The following is a 22,382-nucleotide window of genomic DNA, read 5'->3' as shown; positions in this document are numbered from 1 at the left end:
GGATCCTGCGCTGAACCTCAGGACAGAAAAAGGTAGAGTTGAGCCATCCTGGATGCCTCAGTACTGCAGCACTTGCCAATGAATGTATGCCAAAATACCGAATGTGTTTTTCACGCATGACTTCAGAACATCGTCATTTGAGCGAATCCATCTTTAGCACGCATTTGTTCTGCACGCAATTCATTTTCACGACTTGCCTTAGAGGTGCGCTGGATATTGGAATAGTTTAATTTACTATTCAAACTCCAGTTTGCACAACAGCAGGGAAGGTGTTGGCCTTTAATTCCACACGACTTCATCATTGCGCCCCCCTAAAGCAAATCGTTGTAACCACTTGCGTGCAGAACAAATACGTGCCAAAGATGCATTTGTTCGGTTGCCGGTGCAGTGAAGGTACAGCGTGATTCCGGTTTCGTCCTTAAGGATTTTTCCCCCTGCCAATTACCCGAATCTGGAAATGGCCATATCCATTGCACATAATCCATGATTTCACTGGATGTGTGCTCTCCCTCATGTAGGACTTTTTTGGCTTTCACCTTGACATCCTCAGGTAGCTGGTCGATATAAGCAGCAATATCCAACCACATTTGTCATACCTTCCCAGAACGGCCAAGGAGTTGGCTGACCAGACAGTGCTGACAACTGGGAAAAACTTTTACCAATAGTGTCCAGGATCCTCCGATCTGTATCTGGGGGTGCCGAGAGTGGTACTGATGCATTATTGGAGTGGCGCTGAGCTGCTTGCGTGACCACAGAATCTGGTTTAGAATGTCCAGTAGGACATGCAGGAGCGCCCTCAGAAGCTTTGTACTTTTTATCAAGGTGGGGTAATACCGTAGCTACCGATGCTGGTGTCTTCATGACCTTAATGCCGTATGGGTAATGAGTATAGCTCTGACGGAGTTTTGGAAGGGGTCTTTAAAATCATACAGAAAGCAGTCTGACTCCTTTGTCGCTCTCTTGAGGAGGTTGTGGAATCCTCCTATTTCTTCTAGGAGAGAGTCCGTCAGAGGGGCCGTTGGCAATGAGGGAAGTGGCAACATATAATCATGCCACTCTCCCCCTGTGTCACAAAGCTCACCCTCTTCCTTGCCGTCATCAGATATTGATGGATGCTGGCGGGGAGCTATCTGCGTGTGAGCAGAATTGGTAGAGGCAGCGGCCTTGGCGGCAGTGACGGTGAAGATGGTCTAACTGGTGACCTTGCCAGTAGAGATGGAGGTGTGGTAGGAGGCGCAGACGGTGGGAAGTGCCTGTGATAGTCACTCAACATAAACTGCAATTCAGACACTAGAGATGATGATAATGAAACCCTTTCCTCCGGATGTTATTGGTGGTAATGCTCAGGAGGAGCATAATATGATTGTTCATAATAGCCCTCGTCATCATCCACCCGTTGACACTTCTTCGCAATTCCGAGGGACTGTGCACAACACCAAAGAGACCTTCTTCCTCTGAGTCTTCCTCATCTAGAAGATGAGTGGGTAGTAGAGGAGAGATCTTAATAGCAAATAGATTATAAACCTCTGACAAAACACTATAAACCTCGTATCTCTCTGGATTCAAGAAACTACTTTAAATGGAAATGGCTTCTCTGAAAAAAGAATCCTTTCTGAATGACAGAAGGTCTGCCATGGTATATTATCCTACAAAGCGGAAAGGAACACGTCTTTCTTGCAATCAATATGGCCTGGTTGACTAACATGCTCAGAACAAACAGAAGCGAGATGAGGAAACATCAGGGATGAAAAGGCCAGAATTACCAAAAGACTTGAATAAGGACACAAGTAGATCTCATTAAATGCTAAATAATACACCACAAATGCATTGAAAGAGAAACAAAAAAGTCAAATGTTTTCAGGCTGATGAAGTAAACTTTGAGCTGGTAAAACAATCACTCAGTCAGCAACAGGTAGGAGTACTTGTATGTTGCTGCTGTGTTATGAGGTGTGAGTAAGCTTACGCTAGATCAAGGTCATTTAGACAATCATTCAGTGTGATGCAGGTGAGGGCTTGAGTTGGTGTCATCTTTAACTTCTCCAAGGACAAATGAATATTCGCTAACTGCTGCTCACATGTAGACCAATGCCCATTTACGACTACAATGAAGTGGGTATTAAACTAATTAAGCAACTGAACTATTACATAATTTTCCATGGCAACAAGCAACAGAATCTTCTTTCCACTTAACCCATGATGTGGTAAGAGGAAGAAGTGGCGGTGGAGGACAGTGGGGGGCGGGGGAAGGGGGTTTGAGAGATCTGAATGCTTGTTCTAACAACAGGGCGGTAGGTTTTGGTGATTTCCCCAGCCTTCGGTGAGAAACATTCTCTTTACTCTGATCTGAGTGAAATGCATCTAAATTCTGCCCTGCATGGGTTGCGGAAAAATGTGTTAGTCATTATTGTTATGGAATAATCTATAGGACACTATCCTGGGGAAAGCCTCTTCCGGTTAGACTAAGACCATGGGTAGTAGTATGGGTCCGTATTGGACACTACTGTTATGTGGTCTTACTGACCTATTACGTTTGTGTTACCTTTTGAGATTAATCATCATTTTGTGTTGGTTGCTATATTGGGTAGTTGATGGCGCCGTAGAACACAAATTACGGGTCTTTTCAAGTAGCTTTAAAATCACCTAAATGGGCACCTCAGTGATTCATTCATGTATTAATAACCTTCAAGCAGATTTATGTTTCAAGCTCCTTGGCAATTTAGACCTTAGTACTCACGCCTTTGATGGCTGAAATTTCTTCCATAGCAATTCTTCTTTGAATTACATCATCTACCTTGTCACTGTGGCATTACTCTAACATCAATGAATATTTACATTGAGGCTTTTTTCAATGGAAGTAGGGGTTCATGATGAAAAACTTTGGGGATGAGGCAGTGGAATGTGCTGCTTCTACACCAGAATGGATTCCCCACTTGCCATGAGGAGGGAATCGGGGCCAACACTAGCAGCTTCGGTAGGATCATACCCATCTATCAGCAAGCTTCAATTCTTGCCTGTTCAAATCAATCCTCTATCAGAGGGATTCAATCCTAGTCCTTGAGGCTTCAAATTTTGGTAGAGCTTATACTATTCCATAAAGTGTTGGGGAGGTAGAAAATGTTAGCATTAAGCACAACTTACAAAATGTTACATCATGATGAATCTCAACAAACATTGGCCTTTAGACACCAACAACATGTCTCTAGACCCATCACATGGAAGCAATGCTTTAAAAACAAATTCTAAAATACAACTTCAATGATCAGGGTTCATTACCGACAAAACAGAAAAGAAAATGGGTTCCCCCAACTCCTGTACTGAATTCTAGAGGTGTAGTGCTCTGTAGGTGGTTTAAAGGTAATGGGAAGTAAACCTACATGTCCATTTTGCTGAAAGCTCTTCGATCTATCGGAAACCTCTGTAACGGACGCACACTACAAAAGACGACGGCATGTGTAAAATCATACCAGGGAAGTCACATTAGAGATTTCGGTTTCTAGTCTTCTTAGGTACCAAATAGTTCCAGAGACCTTCTAATGGTCTCTCCAAGAGCTGTTGGCGACTTGAAGTCATCAAATAATGATGCGTGGTTTATAGGACTGGAAACTCCGTGTTGAGTACAGGTGGACCATAAATCTGTCACAACATAAAGGTGCAGGTGCTGTAAGAATGTACGGAATGGATCTATAAAAGATATTTAAGATTGAGCTTCCAGTGGATCTAATGCTGCAAAATGAGCCCTTAAAGAGCTGCATTCCTTAATGCTCGCCTGAAGTGGCAAGTGGAAGTCGGCAGGCAGGAGAAAACCTACTGACAAAAGCAAAAGAAAGCTATGCACATTAAAGTTCTTCCAACAAACAAATGGATGATATGAGAAGATTGAGGCCTGATCAAATTTAAGATGCACCGTCTTGCATAAAGCAAATGCATTGTCGCTTGTGTAACTGCTGATCATGAACAGGATAACAAATTAACTTTGGTTGGAACTTGTGTACACACAAGCATCACCGAGTAACTATTAAAAATGTTTTAACTTTCTGAATCCAAAGGTTTCGTAAAATAACATGCCACCAACCAAATTGAGCCAAGAGAAAAGCCAATTGACTGAGCCTATCTGAAACAAGCATTAGACAGAAGGAGATTAATGCTCGACACTGGATTCGAGGGAGGATTTCACCTGGGTTTCTGGACTCTTTGGACCTTTTGATATGGGGCATGGAAGTGTTAAATACATAAAAGAGAAATGCAGCTGGTCCCCTGGTCAAGATGTTGAACGGTTATCTTTTTTACTTATCCTTTAACCCCTTCGATGCTGATGACGGAACGATTCCGTCATCAGCGTCGGTTGAGCTGTGCTGATGACGGAACCGTTCCGTCATGACTCCGTCCGCACAAGGCGGAGTCAGCATGGGCGGGGAATTCGCGCCGCAGGGATGCGGTTAATGCGATTAGTTTTGAACATTAATAGAAAACAGCATCAGGTCACTTGGGGCCAGATGTTGGTAATCCCAATTTACCTATTCTTAAATATCGAATTTTACCGATTCGATATTTAAGAATAGGTAAATGGGATGTAGATACATTTTCAGTAAAAATTACCGAATCTGTAAGATTTGGTATTTACAGAATAGGTATTTACCGATTAGGTAATTGCCATTCATTCCTATGGGCCTGGAGGCCCATAGGAATGAATGGCAATTACCAAATCGGTAAATACCAATTCGGTAAAATGGGGGAAACATTCAAGGGTGCCAGGGTGTCACTTTGACACCCTGCTGCACCCCTGAATCGTGCTAGTGTGCAGATGTGGCACTCATACATGCCTTTATGTCTGCCACATGGCACAGTTGAAAATGCACAGATTTGCATTTTCAAAGGTATTCCTGATTTACCACCAACTTATAGTTGGTGGAAAATAACGAATCCTAAAATGGGAAAAGCACTCTTTTGAGTGCTCCCTACATTGCAAATTCGGTAATTTACAGATTTGGTATTTTAAGGAATCGGTAATTTACTGATTCCTTAAAATACCGAATCAGTAAATTACAGAATTTGCAATTTAGGCCACTGTATTGGCTGACCTTTTCTGGCTCCTTTAAGAGGGAGAATGATGGAGTGACTCCAGCCGATCACCCCTATAGTATAGGGATTAGGACTATAGATAGGATCCCTGCCTTTCATATAGTAGAGTATTTTCGTGTCACTTTCTTTAGAGTAGGGTTTACGAAATGAAGCTAGGGGATAGATACATAAGTATTAATCATGATTTGCCTATTTGCTAACGTGTTAGGATATTTTCCATGGAGTTATGCATATTGCGGGCCCCGTAGGCCTTAAACGAGACAGACTCCATCTTGCTCTCTGCCTGGTAGCTCGAGAGGCCTTCTAGGTCAAGTGTAATGTTTTAGTTTCAAGCTGTTGTTCGCTTGGAGAGAACCGGCTCAGGCTGGCCCTTATCGAAGGAATGTATTTTTCTCCACTCCGAAGACACAACTTCAGGCCGGCCGGCTGGGAACGTGTCCTTGGTACGGGGAGGTACAAGAATTTGGTGGGCGGCAGGTTGCTGGCCGTAGCTTTCCATGAAGGAACAGGCTTTGATATTAGCGAAGGTGTTAGTTAGTCGACAGTCAGTCCGTAGGCGGCATCTAGCCGTTAGCATCTCTGCCATTAATTATTTCATGGCGGACAGTCGCCATCTTTGAAGTCCGAGAAAGATTTAAGACCGAAACTCTCTGAGAAAGACTGAAGGAGAATTAGCGCGGAGCGCACTGAAGCAGAGAGAGAGAGAGAGACGGTAGCTAATAACCAGCAAGGTTCCAGTGCCCTGGAGGGAAGCAGACGAGGTTAAGCCTAGCGGTGCAGACGTGTACTTGTGACGGCTGGGGTGTGACTGCAGACCGAGCCAGGACACAGAGACGAGAAGGGAACCTAGATGACTGCCGAGTCCCGACTTCACATTAACAAGGTGACATCCGCCCTCTTTACAATAAGCGCGCATTCTAATCTTTACCTTTTCTTTGCATAATCCATGTGGCATAGTATTGTGTTGTGTGTGTTTATTGACAATAAATACCATAGTTCTGAGTGAACGGATGTGTGCCGAGTATTCTTGTTCAATCTTGGTAAACGTGGCTTCTAGGTGATCGGTGTTTATGTGAATGGATGAGTAACCCCAATCAGGTAAGTGGTGATCACATAAATAGGGAGCGAAGTGGACCTCTGATACCAAGGATAAGGGGCACATTATATTATTTGGAAACCGTACTAAATTCTATTATCATAGTTTTATCCCAGGTAGACAAAGGAGAAATTGTTCCGATAGGTACTCATAGGAATGTGGTCGTCGTTGATATACGACGTTAGTGAGAGCGCTGGGGTGGACTACCAGCGTGGATACCCACAGGATTGTGGCTTGTGTAAGTGAGAGCGTCAGGGGGGATACTGGCGTGTAGGTTTGCCGGATTGTAAACCGTTTGGAAAAGAGAGCATTGGGTTCTGCAGGCCCATGTGTAGACGCACCGGATTGTGTGTCATGTCTGCCCTGGGGTAGATCAGTCTGGGTCGGAGTGGCCGCGAGACTAACTGATTGTGAATAAGATATAGTAGAAAACTTATGCATGTTTATTGCTATTTCCCCATTCTTAGGTACGACCTGTATATACATATATATATATATATCCATATCCATTGTGAATACGTTCTAAGGAGGGAGGTGAGTACGTTTTGGCTGGGTTATAGGGGCCCCTAGGGGCTGATCCCATCTAAGCGGAAAATCCGGCCATTACATCTGGCGTCACGAACTGTTTACGAAGCCTATGTGCGCTGTATTGTTTTGATCTTGTTGGTTTGCGCTCGGCTCGTACGTATGATATTTTGTGTATAATTGTGTATATAATTTTTGTGTGTCATAATGTTTGCGAAAAAATCTCAGTCGGTTTTTAAACTGCCTATTCAGATTCCCAGCTGGGAGTCTACGCCTTACGAGGCTTTGGCCCGTGAGTGGGCTGATTCTACTGGTTTGAGTGAAAATTGGTCTTCTTGTTTGGAGCAGGCGGAGCCTGCTGATGTGGTATCGTGCTTGCAGAAAGCGCCAGTAGTTAAAGGTGATGAGCTTCCTATTTTAGGACGCAGAGGTTGGATTGTTCTTAATGCATACAGAATTCTTCATGAGAAGTTGACTCAGCTGCAGAAGCAGTTCAAGGACATGGAAGGACAGTGTGTTGAGTTGCAGAATGCACATACTCTTTTGCGCTGTCAAAATAAATTGCTTGCCGACAAACTTGAAACATATCAGACCATAGCCGAAAGAGCTGCGGTCCGCATTGCACGATATAAGTACAAACATCGTCGTGGTCGTGTATCTACACGGAAAGTGCGTCTGGTTGTAGAAAAGCCGGAATGGATTGGAACCCTGATGAGTGGGATGGTAATATCTGGGATTCAAATGCTTCGGACTCCTCGGCTGAGGAGGGTGATAAGCGTGAATCTTCTCGCTCCGGACGTGATTGTAAATCTACTTCTTATACTGATGCGGTTACTCATAGCGACCGTGCTCGTTCTTCCCATTCGGATGACGTATCTTGCCCCGATTGTTCTGCTAAATCTAGGATGCGGGCTTCCTCGGAAGCTCTTCCTGAGGTTTCTGCTCATCCCGTGTTTCGTCGCAAATTACAACAAGCTCCTGGTAATCCGGGTGGTGTTGCTCTGGATAGTATTGAAGACTTTACTCAACAGGAGGTTAGTGACATGTTACAACGATTTCGTCAACGGCCTGGTGAGGCCTTGCTTACTTGGATGGTGCGCCTTTATGAACTCGGCGCTGCCGGTATTATGCTTGATGCTGTTGATTGCTTACGTTTTTGCTCTTTGAGTTCTGATTCCACTATTCAAGATCATTTTCGGAACTATAATGGTGCTGGTCAAATTACTTTGCTCCAGCTTGCGTCTGACGGCTGTAACCACAAATATCCTACTGAATCTGATTGGCCTGTCAATGACAAGCCGTGGTACACTTTGCGCGATGCGTCGCAACGTTTGAAGGAGGAAGTTATGAAAACTGCTATCTTTCTTAGTACTTCTGACAGATTGCTGGATGGTCTTTTAACATCTTCTGTGCGTAATCGCATTATCCGTTCTTCGCCTGTTGCTTACAAGCAGGTCATGATGACTTTGTTGATTAATCAAACTGGCAATCCTTTGTCTACTGTGCTTGAGTCTGTTCGTCAGCTTGGTGAGCTGGGTGAATGGTTTAAACCTGAAAGACAATCTCGACCTGAGGGTCGTACTGCTGGGGACTAGAAGTTCTCTAGACGTGACATGTTTCTTGCTCTTATTGCTGATGGTGTCAAAAGGGAGGACATTCACGGTGAGCCTAACAATCGCTTATGGGACATGTTTCGTAAGCGTGGTTTGGATCGGAAGGAGGGTGCCCGTCATGTGCGTAAGAATGAGTATGACCGTGGTTCGGATGACAGTGGTGATGAGAGACGACGTGTGGATTCTGATCGCCGTGATGATCGGCGTTATGAACGTGATGTATCCCCTCATCGTAATGGCGAGAGAGGGAGAGAGGGTGAACATGAAAGAGGGAGAGATGATCGTAATTCTAACCGACATAGAGAGGAGAGGAGTTATTCCCCTGAAATAAAAAGACGGGAAGATCGTAACAGACTTTCTGACCGTAATTCACAATATTTTGAAAAAGACAAAAATCCGTTTCGTAATGGAGACGGATATGAACAAGACATTTTGATACCAAGGAAAACAGAGAGCATTTACCCTGATTTGTCTTGGTTGACAGAACGCAGGAAAAATGACTAGGAAATTGGTCAAGCTCCAGTACACAAGTGGGCTCACAGAGACAACAGACCCTATGTATATATTGAGATTTTTTGGAAACATCGTAATATCCAAAGGGCCCGAGCACTAGTCGATACAGGAGCGGAGGCCACTTTAATTCATGGAAAATCAAAGAAATTCAAAGGACAGTTTTTCACGATTACTGGTTTAGGTGGAAAAGAAACCCCCGCAGTCCAAACTACACTTGAAATTAAAATCGGTAGGATTCCTCGTAGAGAATATTCTGTGTTAGTTGTGCCACTTTTGGAATATATAATTGGAATTGATATTTTAAAAGGAATGACTTTGCATCTGGATGATGGTTGTTATCAATTTGGAACTAGACAGTACATTTCGACCAGACCCGTACGGGTTGGCCGTTTGCGAATGCCCCCTATTAAAATTCCTTTAGCCACGAAGGTGGTTTCTCAGAAGCAATATCGTATCCCAGGTGGTCATGAAGAAATTAATGCTACAATTCAGGATTTGGTTGACGCGGGAGTCATAACTCCGGTCACGTCTGCTTGGAATAACCCCGTCTGGCCCGTGCGCAAAAGTGATAATTCTTGGCGCATGACTGTTGATTATCGAGAATTGAATAAACATACACCTAAATTGGCTGTTGCAGTACCAGATATTGTCACTTTGATTCAGAGGATTCAAAAGCATCCAGGTACATGGTATGCTTCTATTGATATTGCTAATGCTTTCTTTTCAATTCCGATTTCCCCTGAGTGTCAGGAACAATTTAGTTTTACATGGAATGGACGTCAAATGACGTTCCGGAGTCTTCCTCAAGGGTATGTACACAGTCCCACGATCTGTCACCGGCTGGTGGCAGAGCATTTGTCTGAAGTGCCCGCTAATCCACAAGTGCAGGTGTGTCATTATATTGATGACATTTTGATTCAAGGTGAGACGCAGGATCAGATACAGTCCCATTTAGATCAGATCCTTGACTGTTTGCGAGCAAAAGGTTGGGAAATTAATCCTGATAAATTACAAGGTCCATCCCAAAATGTGAAATTTTTAGGAATTAATTGGCATGAAGGTCACAGAGAGGTGATCCCACAGGTGAAGCGAAAAATCCTTGATTTTGCAGTCCCAAGGAACAGGAAAGAGGCTCAATGTTTCATTGGTTTGTTTGGCTTTTGGCGTCAGCATATTCCCCATCTAAGTCAGATTTTGGCTCCATTATATCGAGTCACTCGTAAGAAGAATGCGTTTGAATGGGGTGAGTCAACAGAATGCTTTTAATTTGGCAAAAGAAGCTATTCAATATGCTTTGGATTTGTGGCCGGTGGGTGAAGGTGATGTGGACTTGAATGTGTCCGTGGAAGGTCTGTATGCCAATTGGAGTCTGTGGCAAAAGCAGGGCAGACAAAAAGTGCCATTAGGTTTTTGGACTAAAAAGTTACCTGAGGCTGGTGAGCGTTACTCACCCTTTGAGAAACAATTACTTGCTTGTTATTGGGCTCTGGTGGCTACCGAGCAATTGACTCTAGGCCATGCTGTGGTTTTGAGGCCTGAAATTCCTATTATGCAGTGGGTTTTGAGTTTGCCGAAATCTCATCGAATTGGACATGCTCAAGAGGCGAGCGTGATTAAATGGAAATGGTACATTCAGGACAGGGCACGTGTGGGTCCAAAAGGTGTGGCAGTTTTACATGAGCGAGTGGCGCAGGCGCCCTCCAATGAGACTGGAAGTGATTGTTCCGTACCCGTAGTGCAGGAATCTCCCGTTAAGTGGGGTAAATCATTTGATGATCTGTCCGCGGAGGATAGAAAACATGTGTGGTTTACGGATGGTTCAGCAAAATTCATCGGTGAGAAAAGACATTGGAAAGCTGTCTCCTATAATCCAATCACGCAAAAATTATTGAGTACAACTGGGGATGGTAAGAGTAGTCAATATGCTGAACTCTATGCAGTTTACCAAGTTTTGAAACAGGAATTGCCCGGCACATGTCATATTTTCACTGATTCCTGGTCCACTGCTAATGGACTGGCGGTATGGTTACCAACATGGCATTCTCATAATTGGGAATTGCATTCAAAAGAATTGTGGGGTAAAGAATTATGGCAAGAAATTTGGGAATTGCTCCCGCAGAGTACTGTAACAATCTTTCACGTGGATGCTCACACTCCAATTAACTCCCTTGATAAATTCTTTCATAACATTGCAGATGAGAAATCTAAAATTGCTGAGGCAGTGGTGGACATGCAGGATTCTGATTTGGCGGGATTGGCGAAATGGGCCCACCAGAAAGCGGGACATTTTGGAGAAAAGGCCACTAGCAGGTGGGCTGCCGATAGGGGAATTCATATTCCTTTTTCTTTAATTAAAGATGTCATTCTTCATTGTCCCATTTGCCAACATTCTAGAAAGAAGGAGGTGCCTCGAATTGTTCGAGGCCAGTTACATCGAGGAAAATTGCCCGCTCAAATTTGGCAGATTGACTATATTGGTCCGCTCCCTATGAGCAAGAATTGTCAGTATGTCTGTACAGTTGTTGACACTTATAGTGGCCTTTTGGTCGCTTTCCCTTGCAAGAACGCTACCCAAGTGAATACCATTAAGACCCTGGAGCTGCTCATTCTGTACTATGGTGTCCCATTCCAAATTCAATCTGATAATGCATCCCACTTTCGTGGAAGATTAGTACAGGAATTCTGTGTGGAAAATAACATTGAATGGGTGTTTCACATTCCATATTATCCACAGGCTTCGGGACTGATTGAGAGAATGAATGGTTTGCTAAAAGAACAATTACGTAAATTGACAGACGACAAGTATAAGAATTGGAGAGATTTCTTGTTTCAAGCATTATTGATTTTAAATAATCGCCCTTTATTACATGCTGAATCCCCTTTGATGCGTTTGTTTCCTCCAAATGTGGATGTAAAGCCTAATTCCCTTTCCAACACTGTCATGTATTGGGAAATTACCCCCGGTGCTCTGGCTCCATGTAGAGCGACCCCAGGTTCTGCAGGCTTAGACCTGCATGCTTTAAATGATGCAAACTTACCAGGAAAAGACCGAATCATTGTTGAAACTGGCATTGGTGTCTGTATACCTGCCGGTAGTTTTGGATTAATTGCCCCCAGATCAGGTCTTGCCCTGAAAGGTATTCAAGTGCTCGGAGGAGTGATTGACAGTGACTATCAGGGAGAGATTAAGGTTCTCTTGCTTAACAGCAGTGAGACTGATTTATTGATCAAAAAGTCTGACCGTGTTGCTCAGTTACTGATTATGCCTGTCTTCTGTGGTGAGATCAAGAAAGGCTCTGCCCCAACGTTGCTAACTGTGCGAGGACAAAAAGGCTTCGGATCATCTGATCTTCCTGGAGCTAAAATATGGGTGCAATCGCCTAAGAATCCACCTGAACAGGCTGATATTATTGCGACCGGTCATGACAACACCGTCTTGGTGATGAAGCCAGGGAAAGATGGCTGGGAAGCTGTCCCAGCTGATAAATGTTACCTACGAGAATGATTAAGGCCTGTGTTTGTGTTTTTCCAGATCATTCTCTGGACTGCTGCTGCAGGATGTGTCGCCGTTGGACTCCTTTTGGCCTGCTACGCCGGGAGAGGAGAGGATCCACCGACTTCGGTTGATGGGAAATCCCGAGTTCCGCGTTCTGCATGGACATCTTCATCCAACTTTTGGATAACTTTGGCTAGGAGAGTGACAAACTCTCCACATTTCTGTCTTACCCCCATGAGATCTGTGACTGACATTTTGGCGACCTGCCTGGTTGCCGTCCCAGCGTCCACTGAGACTTTGCGACATATTTTTAATATTTCGAATGCCCGACCAAATGTGATTCTGGGCGATTTCGCGGCCCATGAATTTTGTCCCTTATGTACTGCCCTTCCTGACCTTGATATCCCTATTCATTCCCAAATTACTACTTTCAATATTACCCCTGGTGATTTGTGCTTCATGATGACATGTGATCCAAAAGCTATCACCGAATGCCTTAGGTTGAAAATACAGGCTGCAACTTCTTTTTCAGCTCATCAATGATTGCTGTGTTTAAAGAGACTTCCAAATTCATGTATTTCTGTTAAAAATAATATGACATGTAAACGTTTATTAGTTGCCCCTAGTTATTATCGTTCTATGTTATTACCTTCTGGCTGGCTCTTTTCCTGCGGGAATTCGTCCTGGCCATATATTCCCGCAAATATTTCCGGTGGTCCATGTGCTATCACTAGATTGAGTTTATTGATGTTTTCTTCACATCCTAATTTACATTCTCGTATGGTCCAGGATTCAATGTCATTACATGAGGACTGTGATTCCTCCGTTCATCTTTACTCCAAATCGGAATATCTTGGTTTAGCTTTTTCTATTATTGGAGTCCCTGCATTGGCCGTTTATAATGCCAAAACAATCGGCAAGATGGCCTGCTGGATGGTTAAATCCATCAACCAAACTTCTACTGTTTTATCTGATCTGTTATTAGATGCCCAGGGTGAACGTAGAGCTATTTTACAGAATCGCGCAGCTATTGATTATCTTTTGTTAAAACATGGACATGAATGTTCTGATTTTGAGGGCCTATGTTGCTTTAACTTGTCCGACCATTCTAAATCAATCCAGGCCCATATTGACAAACTCCACGACTTGACTGCAGAAATTAGACAACACATTGATTAGGGTTTCTTTGACTGGCTCTTTAATTGGTTACCTGACTTGCATTCTTTACGACAGATTTTAGGGGGAGTTATCGTTGCCATTTGTGTTTTAATAGCTGTTTGTTGCTTTATTCAGTGCATTCCTTCCCTGCTCCAATTTTGTAGACTTAGCAAGAGACATAGGTCAGTTAATTTTGTTTCCTATTATTCTTCTACTGATGTGAGTTCTATATAGTTTGTGGTTAATAGACTGGAGTCAAGGGGTGTAATGTATTGGCTGACCTTTTCTGGCTCCTTTAAGAGGGAGAATGATGGAGAGTGACTCCAGCCTATCACCCCTATAGCATAGGGATTAGGACTATAGATAGGATCCCTGCCTTTCATATAGTAGAGTATTTTCGTGTCACTTTCTTTAGAGTAGGGTTTACGAAATTAAGCTAGGGGATAGATACATAAGTATTAATCATGATTTGCCTATTTGCTAACGTGTTAGGATATTTTCCATGGAGTTATGCATATTGCGGGCCCCGTAGGCCTTAAACGAGACAGACTCCATCTTGCTCTCTGCCTGGTAGCTCGAGAGGCCTTCTAGGTCAAGTGTAATGTTTTAGTTTCAAGCTGTTGTTCGCTTGGAGAGAACCGGCTCAGGCTGGCCCTTATCGAAGGAATGTATTTTTCTCCACTCCGAAGACACAACTTCAGGCCGGCCGGCTGGGAACGTGTCCTTGGTACGGGGAGGTACAAGAATTTGGTGGGCGGCAGGTTGCTGGCCGTAGCTTTCCATGAAGGAACAGGCTTTGATATTAGCGAAGGTGTTAGTTAGTCGACAGTCAGTCCGTAGGCGGCATCTAGCCATTAATTATTTCATGGCGGACAGTCGCCATCTTTGAAGTCCGAGAAAGATTTAAGACCGAAACTCTCTGAGAAAGACTGAAGGAGAATTAGCGCGGAGCGCACTGAAGCAGAGAGAGAGAGAGACGGTAGCTAATAACCAGCAAGGTTCCAGTGCCCTGGAGGGAAGCAGACGAGGTTAAGCCTAGCGGTGCAGACGTGTACTTGTGACGGCTGGGGTGTGACTGCAGAGCGAGCCAGGACACAGAGACGAGAAGGGAACCTAGATGACTGCCGAGTCCCGACTTCACATTAACAAGGTGACATCCGCCCTCTTTACAATAAGCGCGCATTCTAATCTTTACCTTTTCTTTGCATAATCCATGTGGCATAGTATTGTGTTGTGTGTGTTTATTGACAATAAATACCATAGTTCTTAGTGAACGGATGTGTGCCGAGTATTCTTGTTCAATCTTGGTAAACATGGCTTCTAGGTGATTGGTGTTTATGTGAATGGATGAGTAACCCCAATCAGGTAAGTGGTGATCACATAAATAGGGAGCGAAGTGGACCTCTGATACCAAGGATAAGGGGCACATTATATTATTTGGAAACCGTACTAAATTCTATTATCATAGTTTTATCTCATAGGAATGTGGTCGTCGTTGATATACGACGTTAGTGAGAGCGCTGGGGTGGACTACCAGCGTGGATACCCACAGGATTGTGGCTTGTGTAAGTGAGAGCGTCAGGGGGGATACTGGCGTGTAGGTTTGCCGGATTGTAAACCGTTTGGAAAAGAGAGCATTGGGTTCTGCAGGCCCATGTGTAGACGCACCGGATTGTGTGTCATGTCTGCCCTGGGGTAGATCAGTCTGGGTCGGAGTGGCCGCGAGACTAACTGATGTGAATAAGATATAGTAGAAAACTTATGCATGTTTATTGCTATTTCCCCATTCTTAGGTACGACCTGTATATACATATATATATATATATATATATATATATATATATATATATATCCATATCCATTGTGAATACGTTCTAAGGAGGGAGGTGAGTACGTTTTGGCTGGGTTATAGGGGCCCCTAGGGGCTGATCCCATCTAAGCGGAAAATCCGGCCATTACAGCCACCTACATCCCAAATGCCCAATACCGGTCGGTAATGGCCGAAAGTCTGTAAGTTACCGACCGATATTGGACCACCTACATCGGGCCCTTGGTCGTTCATTTATTACCTTTTTTCATTCCCACTGTAAACCATGTTACCAGAAAGGAGATGACTTACGCTCTGCCACTTGCTGTACTGGAAAACCCAAGTAGAAACTGAACTCCACAGTGCTCAAGTTACGCAGCAAGTTGCTGACATCAGATCCATTCAGAAAACCAGTTCCATCTCTCACTGCAAACACAATGTTTACAGGGCCTTTGCGCACCATGGTCCTGGTAGGGCCCACTGTCACATTCAGTATCTGAAAGGAAAGAGCAACAATAAGGACAAAAAAAACACAAACGCAGTTGAGTATTTAGGAGACACTCCATGCCACACTTTTCTCCATCTACACTCTACTTTGCGCCACTCCACTCTGTCACTTCATTCTGCAACACTCTACCACACTCCATACCACACCCCTCTACAACACTCAGAAAATGTATGCCACAATAATCTACTCCATGACACTACTCCATTCACTGTACTTTATGCCAGACACTATATGACCCCACTGTGAGACACTACGCCATTCCACTCTGCAACACTATGCCACTCCACGACTTTTTATGCCACTTCATTCTGCGACACTCCACTCTACACCAATCTGTGCCATTCCACACTACTCTACGACACTGTGCCAGTCTATGCTACGCCACTCTATACCACTCCATTCTATGACACACTTCTCCACTACTCTACGCCAACTCACGACATTCTACTCTACAGCACGCTACTCCACTGTACTGCATTCAAGTCTGACACTCTGGTCCACACCACTTCACTCTACGCCCACTCCTCTCTGCCACTCCGCACCCACTCCACACCATTCCATGACATCAGTCCATTCTATGCCACTTCACCGTACACCACTCTACAACAGTGCATGCCACTTCATTATGATATTCCACGCCAGTCCACTCCACTACACCAGTCCACACTATGCTACTCCACTTTACGCCACACTAATCCATTATACACCACTCCACTATGTACCACTTCACTTCCCTCCGACACTCCACTTCACAACACTATGACACACTGCACCATTCTACTCTATGAAATCGCACTTTACAGCCCTCTACACCACTCCACTCTACAACACTCACTCCCCTCTACTCCCATGTATACCATTCTACCCTTACACTTTACTCTACAACCCAGTCGGTGGTGGTGGGAAGCCACTTGACAATGTTGCGGCAAATGGGGAGAAAGTATAAGGAGGCTGAGGAGACAGCATTGACCCGACGATTCATGGAGAGTTTGCTGTTGAGGTTGATCGCGAGTTTGCGTGCATAGTCGGAGTTCCAATGAGGGTGGTGTATTTTCCCGAAGATCAGAACTTCCATTTTTGTCTGTGTTGAGCTTCAGGCAGTTGTCCTTCATCCAGGCCGAGTTATTCTTCATACAGTTGTGGAAGCTGGTCTTCGTACAGTAGGAGTCGGTTGACAGCGAGAGGACGAACTAAGTGTCATCGGTGTGGGAGATTATGTTGATGTCGTTCGATCGGACGATGTCTGCGAGTAGTGTCAAGTAGACACCGCAAAAGGTGTGCTTGGCTTGCGATGTGAAGGGAGGGATGGAGGGAGGTGAACTCTCTGGGTGTGTCCTGTGAGAATGCATGCCATTCATCTGAGTGCACTGTCTGGGATTCCAATCTGGCATAGTCGATCGATGAGTGTGGTGGGAGACGGTGTAGAAAGGTGCAGAGAGGTCCGGGAAGATGAGGGTAGCTGATTCTCCTCTATCCAGTAAGGTGCAGATGTCTGTTGCGGCGATCAGAGCTGTCTCGGTGCTGTGATTGGTTCTGAAGCCTGATTGGGAGGGGGTCCAGTATGTTGTTTCTATCCAGGTGGTTGGTGAATTGGAGGTTGATGGCCTTCTCCATCTCAGCACAGCACCCTTGCTGACCTCTGCAGGAAGGAGCTCAAGACCTGGCCCTTCGACTGAAACATGCAGCAACGCATCAATACCCTCTCGGGTGACAAGTCCCGCTATACAAGTAAGACCTGATCGATTAACAGAATAGAGTGCAGTAGAGTGGCGTACGATTTCGTGGAGTAGTGGCGTAGAGTGTCAGAGGGGAGTGGTGTAGAGAGTGGTATAGTATTGCGGAGTGGCAGAGTGCAGTAGAGTAGTGGAGAATTGGAGCTGAGTGGAGAAAAGTGGAGTGGTGTAGATTGGCATAGAGTGTCGTAAAGTTGAGTGACAGGTTTGCAAAGTGAAGTGTTGTAGAGTGGCGTGAAGGGCGTGCCATAGAGTGCTGTAGAGTGAAGTGTCAGAGTAGAGTGGCATACGGTGGAGTAGAGGGGAGGGACTATTGTAGGGTGTAAAGCAGAATACTGTAAAGTGGAGTAGCACAGAGTGGCATATAGTGCTGTGAAGTGGAGTGTCGTAGAGTGAAGTGGTGTATAGTGGAGAGGCGTAGAATGGATTCATAAAATGGAGCATCATAAAGAGGAATGGCTTGGAGTGGCGTAGAGTGGCATGGACTGGAGTAAAGTTGAGTGTCAGAGTGAAGTGTTGTATAGTGAGTAAAGGGGCTTAGAGTGGTGTAGAGTAAAGTGGCATAAAGTGGAGTACGCGTAGAGTGGTGTAAGAGTGAAATGGCAGGGAGTAGAGAGAAGCAGTGTGTTGGACTGGAATGGAATGGAATCCAGTGGAGTAGTGTGCTGTAGAGTAGAATGTTGTGGCGAAGAGTATCGTGCAGAGGCGTTCCGTGGAATGCCACTGATTGGCTGGAGTGAAGTGGCATTGAGTATCACAGAGTAGAGTGACATTGAGTGTAGAAATTGGCATAGAGTGTAATGTCGTAGGATGGCATGGAATAGAGCAGTGTCATGGAGTAGATTATTGTGGCATACAGTGTCTCGGTGTGTCGTAGGGGGAGTGGTGTGGAGTGTGGTAGAGTGTGGATTGGAGTAGAGTGGTGTGACGCAGAGTAGAGCGTAGATGGAGAAAAGTGTGTCGTAGAATGGCATGGAATGTCACAGAGTGACTGTCGTAGAGTGCCATGGCTTCACGTAGAATACAATGGTGTAGAATGGAGTTGCATATAATGGAGAAAAATGTGGAGTGGAGTAGGGTAGAGTGTCGTGGAGTGGCATGGAGTGGTGTGGTGAAGAGTGAAGTGGTGTGCAGTGTCAGAGTGGAGTAGCATACAATGGAGTAATATCTGAGGGAGGAGTAGAGTGCCATGAGTGGTGTAGAGTAAAGTGTTGAGGAGTGTTGTAGATTGGAGTAGAGGTGTGCGGAGTGGAGATGAATAGTGTAGAGTTAAGTAATATGGAGTGGAGAGTCGACTGGAGTAGGGTGTTGTAGAACGGGATAGGGTGGATTGTCAGACTGGAGTAGTGTGTTGTAGAACGGGATAGAGTGTCAGACTGGAGTAGTGTGTTGTAGAACGGGATAAAAGTGGCGAGGGATAGAGTGGCGAGGGATAGAGTGGCGAGGGATAGAGTGGCGAGGGATAGAGTGGCGAGGGATAGAGTGGCGAGGGATAGAGTGGCGAGGGATAGAGGGGCGAGGGATAGAGTGGCGAGGGATAGAGTGGCGAGGGATAGAGTGGCGAGGGATAGAGTGATGTAGATTGTCAGAGTGGAGTGTCATAGGGTGGAGTGTCATGGAGTGGCAAAGAATGGAGTGGTGTAAAGTGAATTGGGGTTGTTGTGGAGTGGTGTAAAGTGGTGCAAAGCAGAATAAAGTGGCATAGTGCAGAGTTAAGTGGCATAGAGGAGAGTAAAGTGGTGTAGAGCAGAACAAAGTGTTGCAAATCAGTGGTATAGAGTGGAGTGTCGTAGAGTGGGATAGAGCAATGTGGCATGGCATGGAATGGAGTAGAGTGGATTGGCAGAGTGGAGTATGCCTGGTGCCGTAGCACCCTGCCATTACAGACAACACATTTTCAATTGAAATCCCTATTAAATTTGCATAGACATATAGTTTTACTAATACAACTATATAGCACGCAAACAATAATGTGTGGAAATCGACATCACCTAGTGTACTCCTATGTTTTAATTGTATTAAAATATTTGTTTCAACCACACTTCAGAATTACAAAAAAATGCTCATGTACTCTCAAGGCTTGACTCAAAGAGTTCCCAGAAAGCGAGCACTTGTGAAAGAATACAAGGAGCCAGTGACAAAGGAGGTCAACAAGCTATGCTCCATGGGAGGACACAGACATAATGAACAGCCTAAAGCAAAAAACAAAAAAAAGCAAGCAAATGTGTTAAAAAAACGAAAAGCCAATGGTAAGCAATGGGCAAAATGCATCCCTAGGCAAGCTTTATGCATGTTCCCAATGTCTTTGCTGGAACTTAAAAACTGAATATGCCTTTGCTTCAACTTAAAAACGGAAAAACATGGAACTGCATAGAGAATTTAGGAATCGGACATTATATAAAAGCAACAAGCAACATCTGGAAAAGGGAACAGTGCAGAGCAGAAGCATCGTAGGAAAACATTGCATTAATTAACAATAGAGTAAACAAGGTGCAAAGAACGTTGGAAAGGTCACACATAATGAGAGTGAGAAGAGCAGGACACAAACATCTGCTCATGCAAAATAATAACATGGAATAGAATTCTTAAGAGCAAATGAAAGGCACCGGGAGTCACTAGAAAGATATATAATATTAATCAGGAGAAGAAATATGGATAAGGAGAGAAACCAACAAGTCTGCAGATAGGGTATAAAAAAACAAAGAAGAGAAAAGGGGAGATGTAGAGGAAAGAAAGGGAACAGATACGGGGATAAAGAAGAGGACAGACAAAAAAAGGAAGCATTGAGACAAATCAAGCAGAAAAGCACAGAGGTTTTAAAACAAATGTAACAAGTGTGGAAAGTGGGGGACGGAGTAAGATGGACACACACAACCTGCTTCCATCTATTTGAACATAGCGCCAATCTAACCTGTATTGTGAAATTGTCTATCTCCTGGCGCTGTCTCCTTACGTCGGCAAATGCCACTGCCAGACCTCTTTCAAGACGTTGTGTGAAGTTACAAAAACCCACTTCCATGTTGAGAGGCACAAACTGAAGGACTGAAAGGTAGGAACATATAAAAGATGCTGCTAGAACGGCAAAGACATATTTTAAGATATTTTAATAAACAAAGTCAATTTTACACTGCTAGCCACCAGCTTTGTTGAGCATACAAATTAGCAAATTTGAGGATGCATTTTGTGAAGACTAGAAAAAGCAAATGCACACTCACAAATATTCTACACACGCATGTTTGTAGGCTTCTTCCAAAGCCGGCGCAGTACCTTTTTTCATGCACTTGTTTTGCGGATGGAACAATTTTGCTCCAAGAGATGCCCAAAATGCTGATGTAGCTTTTATTTTATGCCTGCCTCTGGGTCCCTCATATTACGTGTAGCTGTTTATATATTCCTCGTGGTTTAAGACTTCACATACCTTCATTGATGTAGAACTATTTCCGATTTAATTTGATGCATTTACAGTATACCAAAGCGTTATGTTCAATAATGCGTTTCTAACTCGTATGTTTTCCTACACTAACAAAATGGTACATTATAAAGAAAATGCATGGGAAAGGAAATTCATATGTTCCTGTTTCCACATTGCATCATTAATTATACGGGTAGAATTTCCCACAATAATCTTTGAAAACAGTAAATAAACCGTGTTCACAAATCACTGTACGTGAAAGAAGCTTTGTACATTCCAGTTAGAGTAGATTTATACCAAATAGCCTGCACCAAGGCCACGTTCTCTTGTCATTTCTGTAAATAACAAATGAGAAGAAACCTTTGCCGAGGGTAGGCAAGACAAGCAATGTTGAGGCACGAGTATGCAACATTCAGAACGGTCCTATTTATAGCACGAATTTGGCGCTAAAGTAGCTAGGACTTCATGAAGAGATTTCATCACCGATTTTATCAACCATTGCCATATATTATGCGGTCAATTTTCATACTATTCATGTTTTGTGATTATACATTAATCACCATAAGTTTTATATCTGCAATTACACCTTTACGAATATTGTACATTAAAACTGAACTTTAATATTTGTCTTTTCAAAATATGACAATGTGGATTTCTTGTGTGTTTGTTCATTTGTGGGGGGGTTATATGATTATACCACGACTTCAGTTACCACGCATGGCTTTACCACGCGAATTTTACCTCGCAAGTGGCTTTACCACGCTGGTATTTACAACGTTGCATTTGTCTACGAGTAGAAACGTCTTACCTGCACGTCTTTCTCCTCGAGCCCTTACTTCCATCCTCCTTTGAAACAAACGTCAAAACACGTACACCGAAATAAAAAAAGGACTGTTTTTTTGACGTACACGGCACGTCTTTGGGGGAGGCTCTTTCCTCTTTCTTTTAATTTTTTTTCCGTTTTTTTTGTTAAACTAATCTGCTTGTTTTTTTTGGGGGGGGAGACCCCCCCCCCAGCCCCCCCAAGCTCCCCTCCGAGCCCCCCCCCTCCCTCTGCCCCCTCATGCCCACGCTGATCGACTTCAAGGAATACCACGTCTCCCCCCTAGCCCGTGGTAAAGACGTCGTGGAAGGTACCCTGCGTGGAAGGCACCCTGTGTGGTAAGTGTCACGTGGTAAACGTGAGTAGTGGTAATGCCTTCGTGGTAAATGATGTTTCCCGGTGCACACCTTTTCTTGCCAGAGGGTAAAAACTTGCAAGAAAGAATAATTGTGCTTCTAAATGGGCAGCCAAGGACTGGCGTAAACAGGAAAGCTTCTTTTCAACAGTTGATAAAGCATATAAAGGGAGGGCAATTTGGCTCTGCTGTTCTCCGGTCTATATAGCTTTAGGTGAACTAAGTAGTTTTTACACAATAAAATAGGCTCCTACGAACAAGATT

The 22,382-nt window shown here is 44.1% G+C and overlaps 1 protein-coding gene across 1 annotated transcript in view; it reads right to left on the bottom strand.

Annotated features, from left to right (window-relative positions):
* KIAA1549 (KIAA1549 ortholog) overlaps positions 1 to 22,382 on the bottom strand; it is a 539,186-nt gene that overhangs the window by 403,870 nt on the left and 112,934 nt on the right. The window contains exons 4-5 of the mRNA XM_086952955.1: positions 20,440 to 20,570; positions 15,600 to 15,783 (exon numbers count right to left, since the gene is read on the bottom strand). Coding sequence (XP_086809081.1) covers positions 15,600 to 15,783; positions 20,440 to 20,570 — 315 coding nt within the window. The remainder of the gene's footprint in view (positions 1 to 15,599; positions 15,784 to 20,439; positions 20,571 to 22,382) is intronic.

Source organism: Lissotriton vulgaris, chromosome 1_2 (genome assembly GCF_964263255.1).
Source record: "Lissotriton vulgaris chromosome 1_2, aLisVul1.2, whole genome shotgun sequence".
In the NCBI taxonomy this organism is placed as follows: domain Eukaryota; kingdom Metazoa; phylum Chordata; class Amphibia; order Caudata; family Salamandridae; genus Lissotriton; species Lissotriton vulgaris.
The sequence above is the reverse complement of the archived record's forward strand: the minus strand, read 5'-3'. Positions and strand labels throughout refer to the sequence as shown.